General features: G+C 40.2%; 1 protein-coding gene across 1 annotated transcript in view; it reads left to right on the top strand.

Annotated features, from left to right (window-relative positions):
- The window catches only part of LOC143278387 (ketohexokinase-like), a gene marked incomplete at its 3' end in the record, with an annotated part of 18,065 nt that extends 5,569 nt beyond the window's left edge, over positions 1–12,496 (top strand). Inside the window, exons 5-8 of the mRNA XM_076583267.1 lie at positions 1,321–1,399; positions 3,211–3,340; positions 10,290–10,404; positions 12,334–12,496. Of these exons, the coding sequence (XP_076439382.1) occupies positions 1,321–1,399; positions 3,211–3,340; positions 10,290–10,404; positions 12,334–12,496 (487 nt within the window). The remainder of the gene's footprint in view (positions 1–1,320; positions 1,400–3,210; positions 3,341–10,289; positions 10,405–12,333) is intronic.
- Between the last annotated feature and the right edge of the window lie 4 nt (positions 12,497–12,500).

The raw sequence follows: 12,500 nt of genomic DNA on the forward strand, positions 1-12,500 counted from the left end.
CACTGTATTGGCATCCTGCCACCCTGCTCCTGAAACCGAAATAAAACATAATTATTTATAAACCACAGGTAAGGGGAACTAGCTCTTAGAGTAATTCCTGATGTGTCCCCACATGTAAATTTGGTTGAAAAACAGTCGATTTCAGAATATTTTCTTGATTATTCTGCATCAGGCTCTGTCAGTTCTAGATAGAATCACATCTTCTTGGAAATTACTCTTTTCTATCGGTCTTGTTGTTTCTGTTTTTTGGGTTTTTTTTTTTTCTTTTCTCTCTATCGTCTCTTCCCTTCTTAGTGTCTGTCTTACTGGTTCTTTTTCTTTTTTCTTTAGAAATCTTGGTTTCTTGGTTTTGTTGTCTTTTTTGTTGAGTTCAGAACTGGCTGCTTTATTGTGTTGTTGTTGTCATTATTATTATTATCCTTATTATTTATTATTATTAGCACCAAAGAATGCAAATCATGAGCTGGCAGTTGTTGAAGTAGTTTATGTCTGTGTGTATCTATCTATCTATCTCTGTCTATGTCTCTGTCTCTCTCTATATATATGTATATATATATATATATTTATATATATATATATATATATTATATATATATATGTATGTGTGTGTGTGTGTTGTTTTATCGAAGCATGAAGGACATTCACGCACAAGCAGATTAAAATGTGCAACAGAAAAGAAGGAAAAAGGAAAGAAAAACAACAACAAAAACAAACAAACAAAAACCACCTGTGCCCCCAAACTGAGTTTCCTGCATGGAAATTTGATTGACTTATCAAACTACTGTCATGCAAAACCTTTATTGGGTTTCTTTTTGTGTCTTTTCAATGTCTCCTGTTTTGTTCCCATTTTACTATCACTTCTGTCGGTGTCACTAGCTGTTTCTGTTCTTTCAACGTCCCTTCAGCCTTCAGTGGTTTTCTCCTCACTCCCATTTCAAAGACGCCGCTAGAAGAGACAAGGAGATTTCATTGCATCAATGTTTGAAGGCACTGGAAATTGTTGTGGTGTTCATTCACTCTTCCTTGCACATTACTGCATGTTATCAAAGACGGAAATACACTCAGTAAAAGCAACGTACTCACAAAGCAACAAACAGGCCTGAAGTAACGATAAAAGTGATTGGGGATGGAGGGAGGGATGGACTTCAGATAATGATTTACTTAATTATTTGCACACGCACACTCACACGCACGCACGCACGCACACACGCACGCACTTCCTCTTCTCACTTTCATTTATCAGTTGTGTGTGAGCTCCTTTTGCACACCCATGGCTTTGCCTTCTTCATTCATGTAACTTGTCTTTTTCCTGCTCCACAGAAATCTCCGTGAACTGTCACTGGAAGATTTTCAGAAACTTCCGCTGTCTTCGGGGCAGTACTCGTGGATTCACTTTGAGGTCAGAGGCCAACTTACCTGTGGAATTGGGCTTGAGCTTTCATTGTGTTCTTCCCCCAGTCTTTGATCGTACCTCTAACTTTGTTCTACCTTGTCCATATTTGTTAACTTCTGTTCACTGGCGCCAGAAAAAGTATGGTATGGGAATATTCAGGTTCAGGTTTAATGTCTTTTTGGCATTTGGCTTGAGAACTTTTTGAACACTTATATCTTGTTAAGGTCCACAGCACAGATGATTTGGTTTTAGATACCTAATTCATGTACAAGTGATTTTTTTTTAAATAGAAATTATTATTATTGTAAAACAAAATACAATTAAAACAAGAAATATAAAAGAAAGATACAATGTATTTACATAAAAGGAGGATAAGAAATAAGAAAGTTGAAATAATATGCTACAAATAGCTGAAATGGACACAAATGTCTGATGGTTGAAAAAAAATTCTCCATACTTCTGACGAACAGTTAATTAGTCAGTTAATTGGTTGGTTTGTATGGGGCTGGCTGACTGGCTTGCTGGCTGGTTGTGTGATCCATTGATTGATGGGCTCATTAGCTGTCAGCCTTGGAGTTGATGAAAAAAATCAGTAGATGGGAGGCCAGAATAGTAATGGGTTGGTTGCATAGTTGGTTAGTTTTGTTTGTTTGGTGTTTAACTGTTTGGCTTTGTTCATCCATCATGTTGTTGTTTTTAGTTTTGGGATTGATCGGTCATTTGTACAGATTTTCGATAAGTTGACTTCTAACTTTTATCCATCCATTCATTCAGTGTTTCCCTTGTTCTTGCTGATTGGGTTCTTTATTTTGGGTGGATGGGAGGGGTTTAATTGATTATAGTGTTGCTAGTTTGACTTGGTTGCTTTTTCAGTAACTTAGCTGCTTATTCATTTGCTGCTTGGACTCAGTTTATTATACAGTTGCTTGTTTGACTTGGTTGCTCATACAGTTCTTACTTTGACCTTGTTGCTTATGCAGAAGCTGGTTCGACTTAGTTGTTTATACAGTTGCTAATGTGGCCTGGTTGCTTATACAGTAGCTAATGTGGCCTGGTCGCTTATACAGTTGCTTATGTGGCCTGGTTGCTTATACAGTAGCTAAACTGACTTGATTGCTTTTATGGTTGCTAGTTTGTCTCGGTTGCTTATACAGTTGCTAGTTTGACTCAATTGCTTACACAGGTGCTAGTTAGATTTGATTGCTTATACAGTTGCTAGTTTGACGCAGTTGCTTATATGTTGCTTGTTTGACTCAATTGCTTATACAGTTGCTAGTTTGACTCAATTGCTTATACAGTTGCTAGTTTGACGCAGTTGCTTACACAGTTCCTAGTTTGATGCAGTTGCGTATACAGTTGCTAGATTGACTCAGTTGCTTATACAGTTTCTAGTTTGACGCAGTTGCTTATACAGTTGACTACTTTGACGCGGTTGCTTATGCAGTTGACTACTGTTACTCAGTTGCTTATACAGTTTCTAGTTTGACTCAATTGCTTATACAGTTGCTAGTTTGACTCAGTTGCTTATACAGTTTCTAGTTTGACTCAATTGCTTATACAGTTGCTAGTTTGACTCAGTTGCTTATACAGTTTCTAGTTTGACGCAGTTGCTTATACAGTTGACTACTTTGACTCATTTGCTTATGCAGTTGCTAATTTGCCGCAGCTGCTGATACAGTTGCTCATTTGACTCAGTTGCTTATACAGTTACTAGTTAGATTTGATTGCTTACACATTTGCAAGTTTGACTCAGTTGCTTAAAAATGCAGTTTGCTAGTTTGACTTAAATGTTGAATCAGGGTGTGTGTGACTGACAGGGTCGACCCAACCCGGAGGAGATGAGGAAGATGATGGTGCACGTGGAGGAGCACAACGCGTCCTGTGAGGAGTCCAGCAGTGTCATCGCCTCCCTGGAGCTGGAGAAACCCGCCACTGCTCAGCAGCTCAGTAAGTGAACAGCGCAGCCATTCATTGCTCAAGGCCATGCAGCTTAGGTAATAAGCTGAGTAATTTGAATAAGAGTAGAAAGCTAGGGCTGTACCGGTCGGGTGTATTCCCGGGGACGGCTACAGTAGCCGGATTGGCTTAGCTGGAGATGCGAACACACTGGTGGATTGTGCTTCATCTCCCCTAACAGCTGACAGCACATCTCTCAGCAGCCCAGTTGAATTGCACCCAACAGCAGAACTCCCATAAAACAACAATTTTCATCAACATACTGATGTTGGCCGTCAAGTGGATGAAGTGAACAGTGTGATCTGTGCGCAAGCCATAAAGCTTAGGTAATGAGCTTAGTAACTTGATAAGAGAACAGTGTGATCAGTATTTAAGCAATACATTTTAGGTAATGAGCTGAGTAAGTCATTAAATGAACAGTGCGACAAGTGCTCATAGCATGTAGTTTAGGTGATGAGCTGAGTAACTCAATAAGTAAACAGTATGACAGTGCTTAACCCTTGATGGAGTCTCCCATCAGATCGGCGGATGAGTAGGCAGGCAGGCTTATCTGTCGGTGTGTGTCCTCATATGGGAGAAGAGGTCGATTCTGGATGCGCAGCACTTCCCACAGGTGTTGCAAGGGAAAACGTCTCCAGAAGTTGAGCCCTGCTTCCTTCGCTCACGCTTCTCCTTAATGGCCAGAGTTCTCTTGTTTTCAAACGTCTTTATGCCACTAGAGCACAGCATCCTCCAGCGACAGCGGTCAAGGGCATCAGTTTCTCAGGGAGCAATGTCTATGTCACAGGCTTTGAGGTTTGTCTTCAAGGTGTCCTTGAAGCGCTTGCAGGGTCTTCCAAGTTCGCAGTGGCCTTCCTTCAGCTGGCCATACAAGAGCATCTTCCGGATCCTGCTGTCTTTCATGTGGACAATGTGTCCTGTCCAGCATAGCTGGCACTGGATCAGCAGGCTTTCGATGCTGGGCAGGCTGCTCCTCTCTAGGACCTGGAGGTTGGAGACCCTGTCTTGCCACTTTATGCCGAGGACCTTTCGTAGGCATCTCTGGTGAAACTGCTCAAGTTGTTGAATGTGATGGCGATACGTCGTCCATGTTTCACAGCAGTACAACAAGGTGGTCAGCACAACAGCTCTGTAGGTTTTGATTTTGGTGCTGAGCCTGATGCCTTTGTTGTTCCACAGCCTGTTGTTGAGTCTGCCAAAGGCGGAGCTGGCCTTGGCGATGCGCAGCATCAATTCTGCATCAAGGGCTCCATTGCTGTATAGGGTGCTGCCCAGGTAGCAAAACATGTCGACTGACTTGATCTCTGTGTCATCGATCTTGATTGCAGGTGGGGGGGAGGCCCTGGCGTTGTGTGAGCTAGCTGGTTGGTACATGGACTTGGTCTTGCTGAGGCTGATGGTGAGTCCAAAGCACCTGCAGGAGGTTGAGAACCTGTCCATAATGAACTGCATGTCCTCATGGGTGTTTGCAGCAAGCGCGCAGTCATCAGCGAAGAGGAACTCTCTCAACAGAGCCTCAAATACCCTGGACCTGGCATGGAGTCGCCGCAAGTTGAAAAGTTTGCCATCTGTGCGAAACTGAATGTAGATGCCCCTGTCACAGTCTTGGAAGGTGTCAATCAGCATGGCAGAGAAGAGAATGGAGAACAGTGTGGGTTCCAGGACGCAGCCCTGCTTCACTCCATTTACCACAGGGAACAGATCTGACATGTCAGTATTTTCCTGTACTCTTGCATGCATGCCATCGTGGAATGACGCAATCAGCTGGATTAGGCTCTCTGGGCAGCTGAACTTTAGGAGGATCTTCCACAGACCACGGCGGTTCACTGTGTTGAAGGCCTTAGTCAGGTCTACAAAGACCATGTGGAGTTCCTTGTTGTGCTCACAGCACTTCTCTTGCATCTGGCGTACGGCAAACACCATGTCACATGTTCCCCTACCTGAGCAGAAGTCGCACTGTGCTTCAGGGATGACTGTGTTGGAGACATGGTCAACCAGTCTGTTCAGTATGATGCGGGCGAAGATCTTGCTGGCGATGCAGTTAACCCATGCAGTTTAGGTAATTAGCTGAATAACTCACTAAGTGAGTAGTCTGTCCAGTGCTTAAGCCTTGCAAGAGTAAATGAGAAATCAAACTTGGGAAATGATAATGAGTTTCACAGAAACAAGTTTGGAAAAATCAACTACTTCTTAGTGACCTCAGTTTCAATTCCCACCCACTTGCATGGCTCTAGTGAGTTGCTGAGCTTCTGTCTAGGTCTGTAGATTAGTGGAGACTTTTAAGTTTGTTTTTCTTTTTTTTTTGTTGTTGTTTTTTTGGTTGTTTTTTTTGGTCTTAATGTGTTATTGTGATATGGTCATCTTTATATAGTCAGCAACTGAACAGATATTTGAATGAGAGCATGTGTGCATCTGCTGTTTACCTGTGTGTTTATATGTGTATCTATCTGTGTCTACATCTGTGAATTAGTTGTTTTTTTATTTTGAAATTGACTGTGCACTGGCATACTGGTGCTGAAGTGTGTTCACAACAGCTGCTGCTTCATATGTGGCTGCTATCAGTCTGAGATGTTATCATGTGTATGAAACAAATCAGTTGATGTGTGTGACTGTAAGGAAACTGACTGCATATAAACCGCAGAAAACAAACAGGAGTTTCTGTCAGTGTGTGTGTATGTATGTGTGTGTACGTGAATGTCTGTATGTGTTCTTTCTGTCAGTGTGTATGTATGTGTGTGTGTATGTGAATGTCTGTATGTCTTCTTTCTGTCAGTGTGTGTGTATGTATGTGTGTGTGAATAGAATTAAAAAGAAAAAGAAAACATCATGTCCCATAAACTTAGAAGACATGTTTCACCATTTCAGCAACCTTAACGTTAATGATAATGAACATATTGACAGTACAACGGCAATGCACATTATCAATTTAGAGGATAATGATGATATTTTAAATGCATGCATTACTGAAGATGAAATTACTTCAGCCATCAAAAGACTGAAGAATGGCAAAAGTGCCGGTGAAGACATGATTCGTAATGAATATATCATCAACAGCGTTCCTTTGCTGACAGAAACATACTGTAAATTATTTAACAAGATACTGGACGAAGGTGTTGTACCAGAAAAATGGGTATCCGGCTTGATATTGCCATTGTATAAAGGCAAAGGTGATACACTTGACTGTGATAATTATAGGGGAATAACTTTGCTCAGCTGTGTTGGAAAACTATTCACTACAGTGTTAAATGCTAGACTGACTGATTATATCAATACAAACAATATACTTTCAGGAGCCCAAGCAGGATTTAGACAGTCCCATTCTACATTAGATCAAATGTTTGTTTTGAAATCACTTATTGATATTTTCTCTATGAAAAAGAAGAAACTTTACTGTGCTTTTGTTGATTTTAAAAAAGTCTTTGATTCAGTTTGGAGAAGTGGGTTATGGCAAAAACTTGTTCATGAAGGCGTGAATGGTAAAATTTTGCGTGTCATAATGAACATGTATGATAGAATTAAGTCATGTGTGTTTTTAAATGGTGAAAAATCTGATTTCTTTAGCATTTGTAAGGGTGTGAGACAAGGAGAAAATCTCTCGCCTTTGCTTTTTTCTCTGTATCTCAATGATTTAGAGTTGTATTTGACTGAGCATAAGAGTCCATCTGTTGATCTTTTATTGAATGTTAACATTTCAGAGTTAGATAATTACATGCGACTATTTGTACTGTTGTATGCAGATGACACAATTTTACTTTCAGAGACGAAAGAAGGATTACAGCAGTCCCTCAATGTTTTTCACAAATATTGTTTAGAATGGAAACTAGTGGTCAATGTAAAGAAAACTAAAGTGATGATATTTAATTCTACAAACAAGCTAAAGCCTGTTTTTAAGTTTGGTGATGCATGTTTGGATGTTGTCGATTCTTTTAAATATCTTGGCATCGAATTTAGTAGAAACGGAACTTTTTATAAAGCTAAAAAAATGATTTATGAACAGGGCCAAAAAGCTATGTTTTCGTTACTTCAGTCAGCCAGAAATCAAGATTTACCTTTACATATCATTCTGGACATGTACCAGTCTATGATTGTACCTATTTTGTTGTATGGTGCAGAAATATGGGGTTATGAAAATGTAGATATACTTGAAAAATTAGAATTGAAATTTTTGAAACGCTTGTTCAAACTGAACAGAAATACTATGACCCAAATTGTTTATGGAGAAACTGGTATTTATCCAATTAGTGTGTTAGTGAAAATGAGATTAGTTCGATTTTGGACCAGCTTAGTAATATCAAACACAGAAAAATATTCTGGGAAAATATATTTGATATTACTTGACTTATATCGAAATGGTATTTATTCTTCAAAATGGATGAGTTGTATCAGACAAATTTTAATAGAAGCAGGGTATGACTGTGTTTGGGATGGTCAATTCTTCTTGGAGAGGGAATCTTTCTGCAAGAATGTCAACATTGCTTTGAGAGATAGTTTTCAAAATCTATGGAGACATGCTCTAGAGGCGAGTAGTAAATGTTTGTTTTATCGAAATTTCAAAAGTGGATTTGGTAGAGAAAAATATATAAGTCAAATGCCTGATAATTATGTTATCAGCTTCTTCAGATTTCGAAGTAGTAATCATAAGCTGGAAATAGAAACAGGGAGACACAAAGGCATACCACGAGAGTTACGATTTTGTAAGGTTTGTAACATGTCTGTGATTGGTGATGAGTTTCATTTTATAATGGAATGTCCCAATTATGATCAGTTACGAAATAGATATGTTCCTAAAAAATATTTGTCTCCAAAATCGGTTTTTAATTTTTGTAATATGCTCAAAGGAGGCAAAAAAGTCATTTTAGCTGTAAGTAAGATGATTAGATTTGCAAATGTTGCCTAGTTATACTTTTGGAGTTAAAAGACATTTGTGTTTTCTCAACTTTATGTGACATTGTTGTGTATTTGGAAATGTTTGTTATGGGCACGAAAATGAGTATTTTGCAGTAATCCTCCATACTCCAATAGGAGTGAAAGGATAATTAAAACTTGAAACTTGAAACTTGTATGTGAATGTCTGTATGTCTTCTTTCTGTCAGTGTGTATGTATGTATGTGTGTGTGTATGTGAATGTCTGTATGTCTTCTTTCTTTAATTTAATGTCTGTTCACTTTGAGTGAGCCTGTATGTGTATGTGGACTCATGGCTTTTCACATGCGGTGTTGTCTTTATGCATCATCTGTGATGTACAACAGCATTCCCCTGCTGAAACTGGAATGGTTTTTTTTAGTTCAGCTAAAGTACAAAAGTACATAAAAAGTGTTGTTTTTGTTTTGTTTTTTTTAGAAATGCAAAAATCCTTTGACATAAAAATATTAATTGGAAAATTTATCATCATTGTTGATGGAAAGAACAGCGGCAGTTGTAATCTTTCCAAGAATTCATCAGGCTTTGATTCAGACTCCAGACAACCAGTGTGTGTGTGTGTGTGTGAGTAGAGGAAAAGAGAGCTCTGGAATTGCCATTAAAAGCATGTATTGTTGACAGTGAACTGATGAATCACAAAGGTTTGTATTTGTACTTCTTTTTATCACAACAGATTTCTCTGTGTGAAATTCAGGCTACTCTCCTCATATATTTTTTTCCTGCGTGCAGTTTTATTTGTTTTTCCTATCGAAGTGGATTTTTCTACAGAATTTTGCTAGGAACAGCCCTTTTGTTGCCATGGGTTCTTTTACGTGTGCTAAGTGCATGCTGCACATGGGACCTCGGTTTATCGTCTCGTCCGAATGACTAGCGTCCAGACCACCACTGAAGGTCTAGTGGAGGGGGAGAAAATAGCAGCTGAGCAGTGATTAAACCCACACGCTCAGATTCTCTCCCTTCCTAAGTGGACACGTTACCTCTAGGCCATCACTCCACTTGAGATGACAGGTGAACTGATGAATCACAAAGACGTGGTGTATTGTTGACAACAGGTGAATTTATGAATCACAAAGACGTGGTGTATTGTTGACAACAGGTGAACTGATGAATCACAAAGACGTGGTGTATTGATGACAACAGGTGAACTGATGATTCACAGACAGTGTATTGTTGACAACAGGTGAACTGATGATTCACAGACATAGTGTATTGTTGACAACAGGTGAACTGATGAATCACAAAGACGTGGTGTGTTGTTGACAACAGGTGAACTGATGAATCACAAAGACGTGGTGTATTGTTGACAACAGGTGAACTGGTGAATCACAAAGACGTGGTGTATTGTTGACAACAGGTGAACTGATGATTCACAGACAGTGTATTTTTGACAACAGGTGAACTGATGATTCACAGACAGTGTATTTTTGACAACATGTGAACTGATTATTCACAGACATAGTGTATTGTTGACAACAGGTGAACTGATGAATCACAAAGACGTGGTGTATTGTTGACAACAGGTGAACTGATGATTCACGGACAGTGTATTGTTGACAACAGGTGAACTGATGAATCACAAAGACGTGTATTGTTGACAACAGGTGAACTGATGATTCACAGACATAGTGTATTGTTGACAACAGGTGAACTGATGATTCACAGACAGTGTATTGTTGACAACAAGTGAACTGATTATTCACAGACATAGTGTATTGTTGACAACAAGTGAACTGATTATTCACAGGCATAGTGTATTGTTGAGAACAGGTGAACTGATTATTCACAGACAGTGTATTGTTGACAACAAGTGAACTGATTATTCACAGACATAGTGTATTGTTGACAACAAGTGAACTGATTATTCACAGACATAGTGTATTGTTGACAATAGGTGAACTGATGACTCACAAAGATGTGTGTTGTTGACAACAGGTGAACTAGTGAATCACAAAGACGTGGTGTATTGTTGACAACAGCTGAACTAGTGAATCACAAAGACATGGTGTATTGTTGACAACAGGTGAACTGATGATTCATGCAGACATTGTCTTCGTCAGCAAAGATGTTGCCACCCACCTGGGTTTCACTGACCCTGTCTCAGCTGTGGAGAGCTTGGTCAGCCGTTGTAAACCTGGGTAAGTTTATCTCATCAATCGTGGTTTTTTTCCCCCCTCTTCATACATTTGTGAACTGCGCATCTCCATTTCTAACCACAAGATTTCCTTTTTGCAGTCAGCAGTACAAAACAACATGGACTGGTTTGAAGTTTTGACTTTTAATCTGAGGGTCCCGAAAGCGGAGTATGGCTGCCTACATGGCAGGGTAAAAATGGTCATACATGTAAAAGCCCACTCGTGTACATACGAGTGAAAGTGGGAGTTGCATCCCACGAACGCAGAAGAATAAGAAGAAGAAGTTTTGACAGGCTTGACAGTTAAACTTGATGGGCAGAGTGGTGGACTTTTGTCTCAGGGTCTGTGAGGTGTGTGGTTCAAATCACAGCTGTGCCTTGTGGGGTTGTCTTTCATTCTACGTTCATGGGCTGCAGCTCCTACATTCATTCATTCTAGTGCCTGAGCCCCCTCCGTGTGTCTGCGTACGCAGAAGATCAACTACGCACATTAAAGATCCTGAAGTCCATGTCAGCATTTGGTGGCAAGAACTTACTCAGCAAAAACATACTCAGCATGCACATCCCTGAAAACGGGTTATGGCTGCCAACTTGGCGAGGTAAAAAAACAAAACGGTCATACACGTAAAATGTTTAATGTCTGTATGATTGTCTATGTGTATATGCCTGAAATCTGATTGAATGACACAGGTAACAAATGATGAGCGCCCAGTGGCAGCCGTCAGTTGACTCTGCCCAGGAAGGCAGCCTCTTGTGCAAATGACCCCAAGTTTGTAAAGCACTTAGAGCTTGCTCTCTGACTGAGGATAGGTGCTTTTTAAGTATCCATATCATTCATTCAGTCAGTCTTCCATGAGTGGGATTTAACATGTATGACCATTTTTAACCCTCCCATATAGAACAGAATATGTCTTTATTACCAAGTGTACCGGGGTCACAAGGAATATTGGGGGGAATAGTACATAACAAGGTACGAACATAAATCGAAAATCATACACATAGGCGGCATACTGCAGTATATGGAATGTGCATGCTGGGTATATTCATGTTTCCATAGTCCACTGAACACTAGCATGAATTCTTCTTCTCCCTCAGCTCTGTGGAGAGTTCCTGGGGCCTAGAGGTAACGCTTCCACCTAGGAAGCGAGAGAATCTGAGCTCACTGGTTCAAATCTTATAGCCGCCAGTATATTCTCCCCCTCCATTAGACCTTTAGTGGTGGTTTGGACACTTGTCGTTCAGTTGAGACGATAAATTGAGGTCCCATGTGCAGCATGCACTTAATGCACGTAAAAGAACCCACAACAGCAAAAGGGTTGTCCCTGGCAAAATTCTATAGAAAAATCCACTTTGATAGGAAAACAAATAAAATTGCAGGCAGAAAAAAGTACCCCCAAAATAAGTGGTGCTCTCAGTGTAGTGATGCGCACCCCGGGGAGAGCAGCCTGAATTTCACACAGAGAAATCTGTTGTGAGAAAAAAGGGTAATACGATACAGAAGAACAGTTCACAAGATTCCTACAGGTCTGTCGGTTGTGTGTCAAAAGCCTGGGCTCATTACGCTATGCGTCTTGGGCAAGCCAGATCTGGCAGAGTCCATCTTCACCGGGTCAGTGGTCTTGTCCGGTTTACTCACCACGTGTAGCAGATAGTACTGGGTTAAAATGATTACCAGAAGCTGAGGAGAACCCTGGCCTGACCTGGCATCATTTACGAGATCTTTAACATGCATATTGATTTGTAGCATGTGTATGCACCCAAAGGAATTAATTGAGGCTTCAGCAGGTTTTCATGTATGTTGACAGAGTAATTCTGTCTTTATGTGTTTGTTTCATTATCTATGTACTTATTTTCAGCGGAGCAGTTTAACAGAATAATCCTGTCATTTATGTATTTGTTTCATTATCTATATAATATACATATTCATTTTCAGCGGAGCAGTCATCTGCCCTTGGGGAGAACGAGGGGCAGCAGGCAAGAGAAGTGGTGCAGACACAGTGACTTCCCCTGCCTTTCCACCGGAAGTGGTGGTCGACACACTAGGAGCGGGTGACACATTTAACGCAGCCACCATTTTTGCTTTGAATGCTGGGAAAAATT

Source organism: Babylonia areolata, unplaced genomic scaffold (assembly GCF_041734735.1).
Source record: "Babylonia areolata isolate BAREFJ2019XMU unplaced genomic scaffold, ASM4173473v1 tig00005820, whole genome shotgun sequence".
Lineage (NCBI taxonomy): Eukaryota > Metazoa > Mollusca > Gastropoda > Neogastropoda > Buccinidae > Babylonia > Babylonia areolata.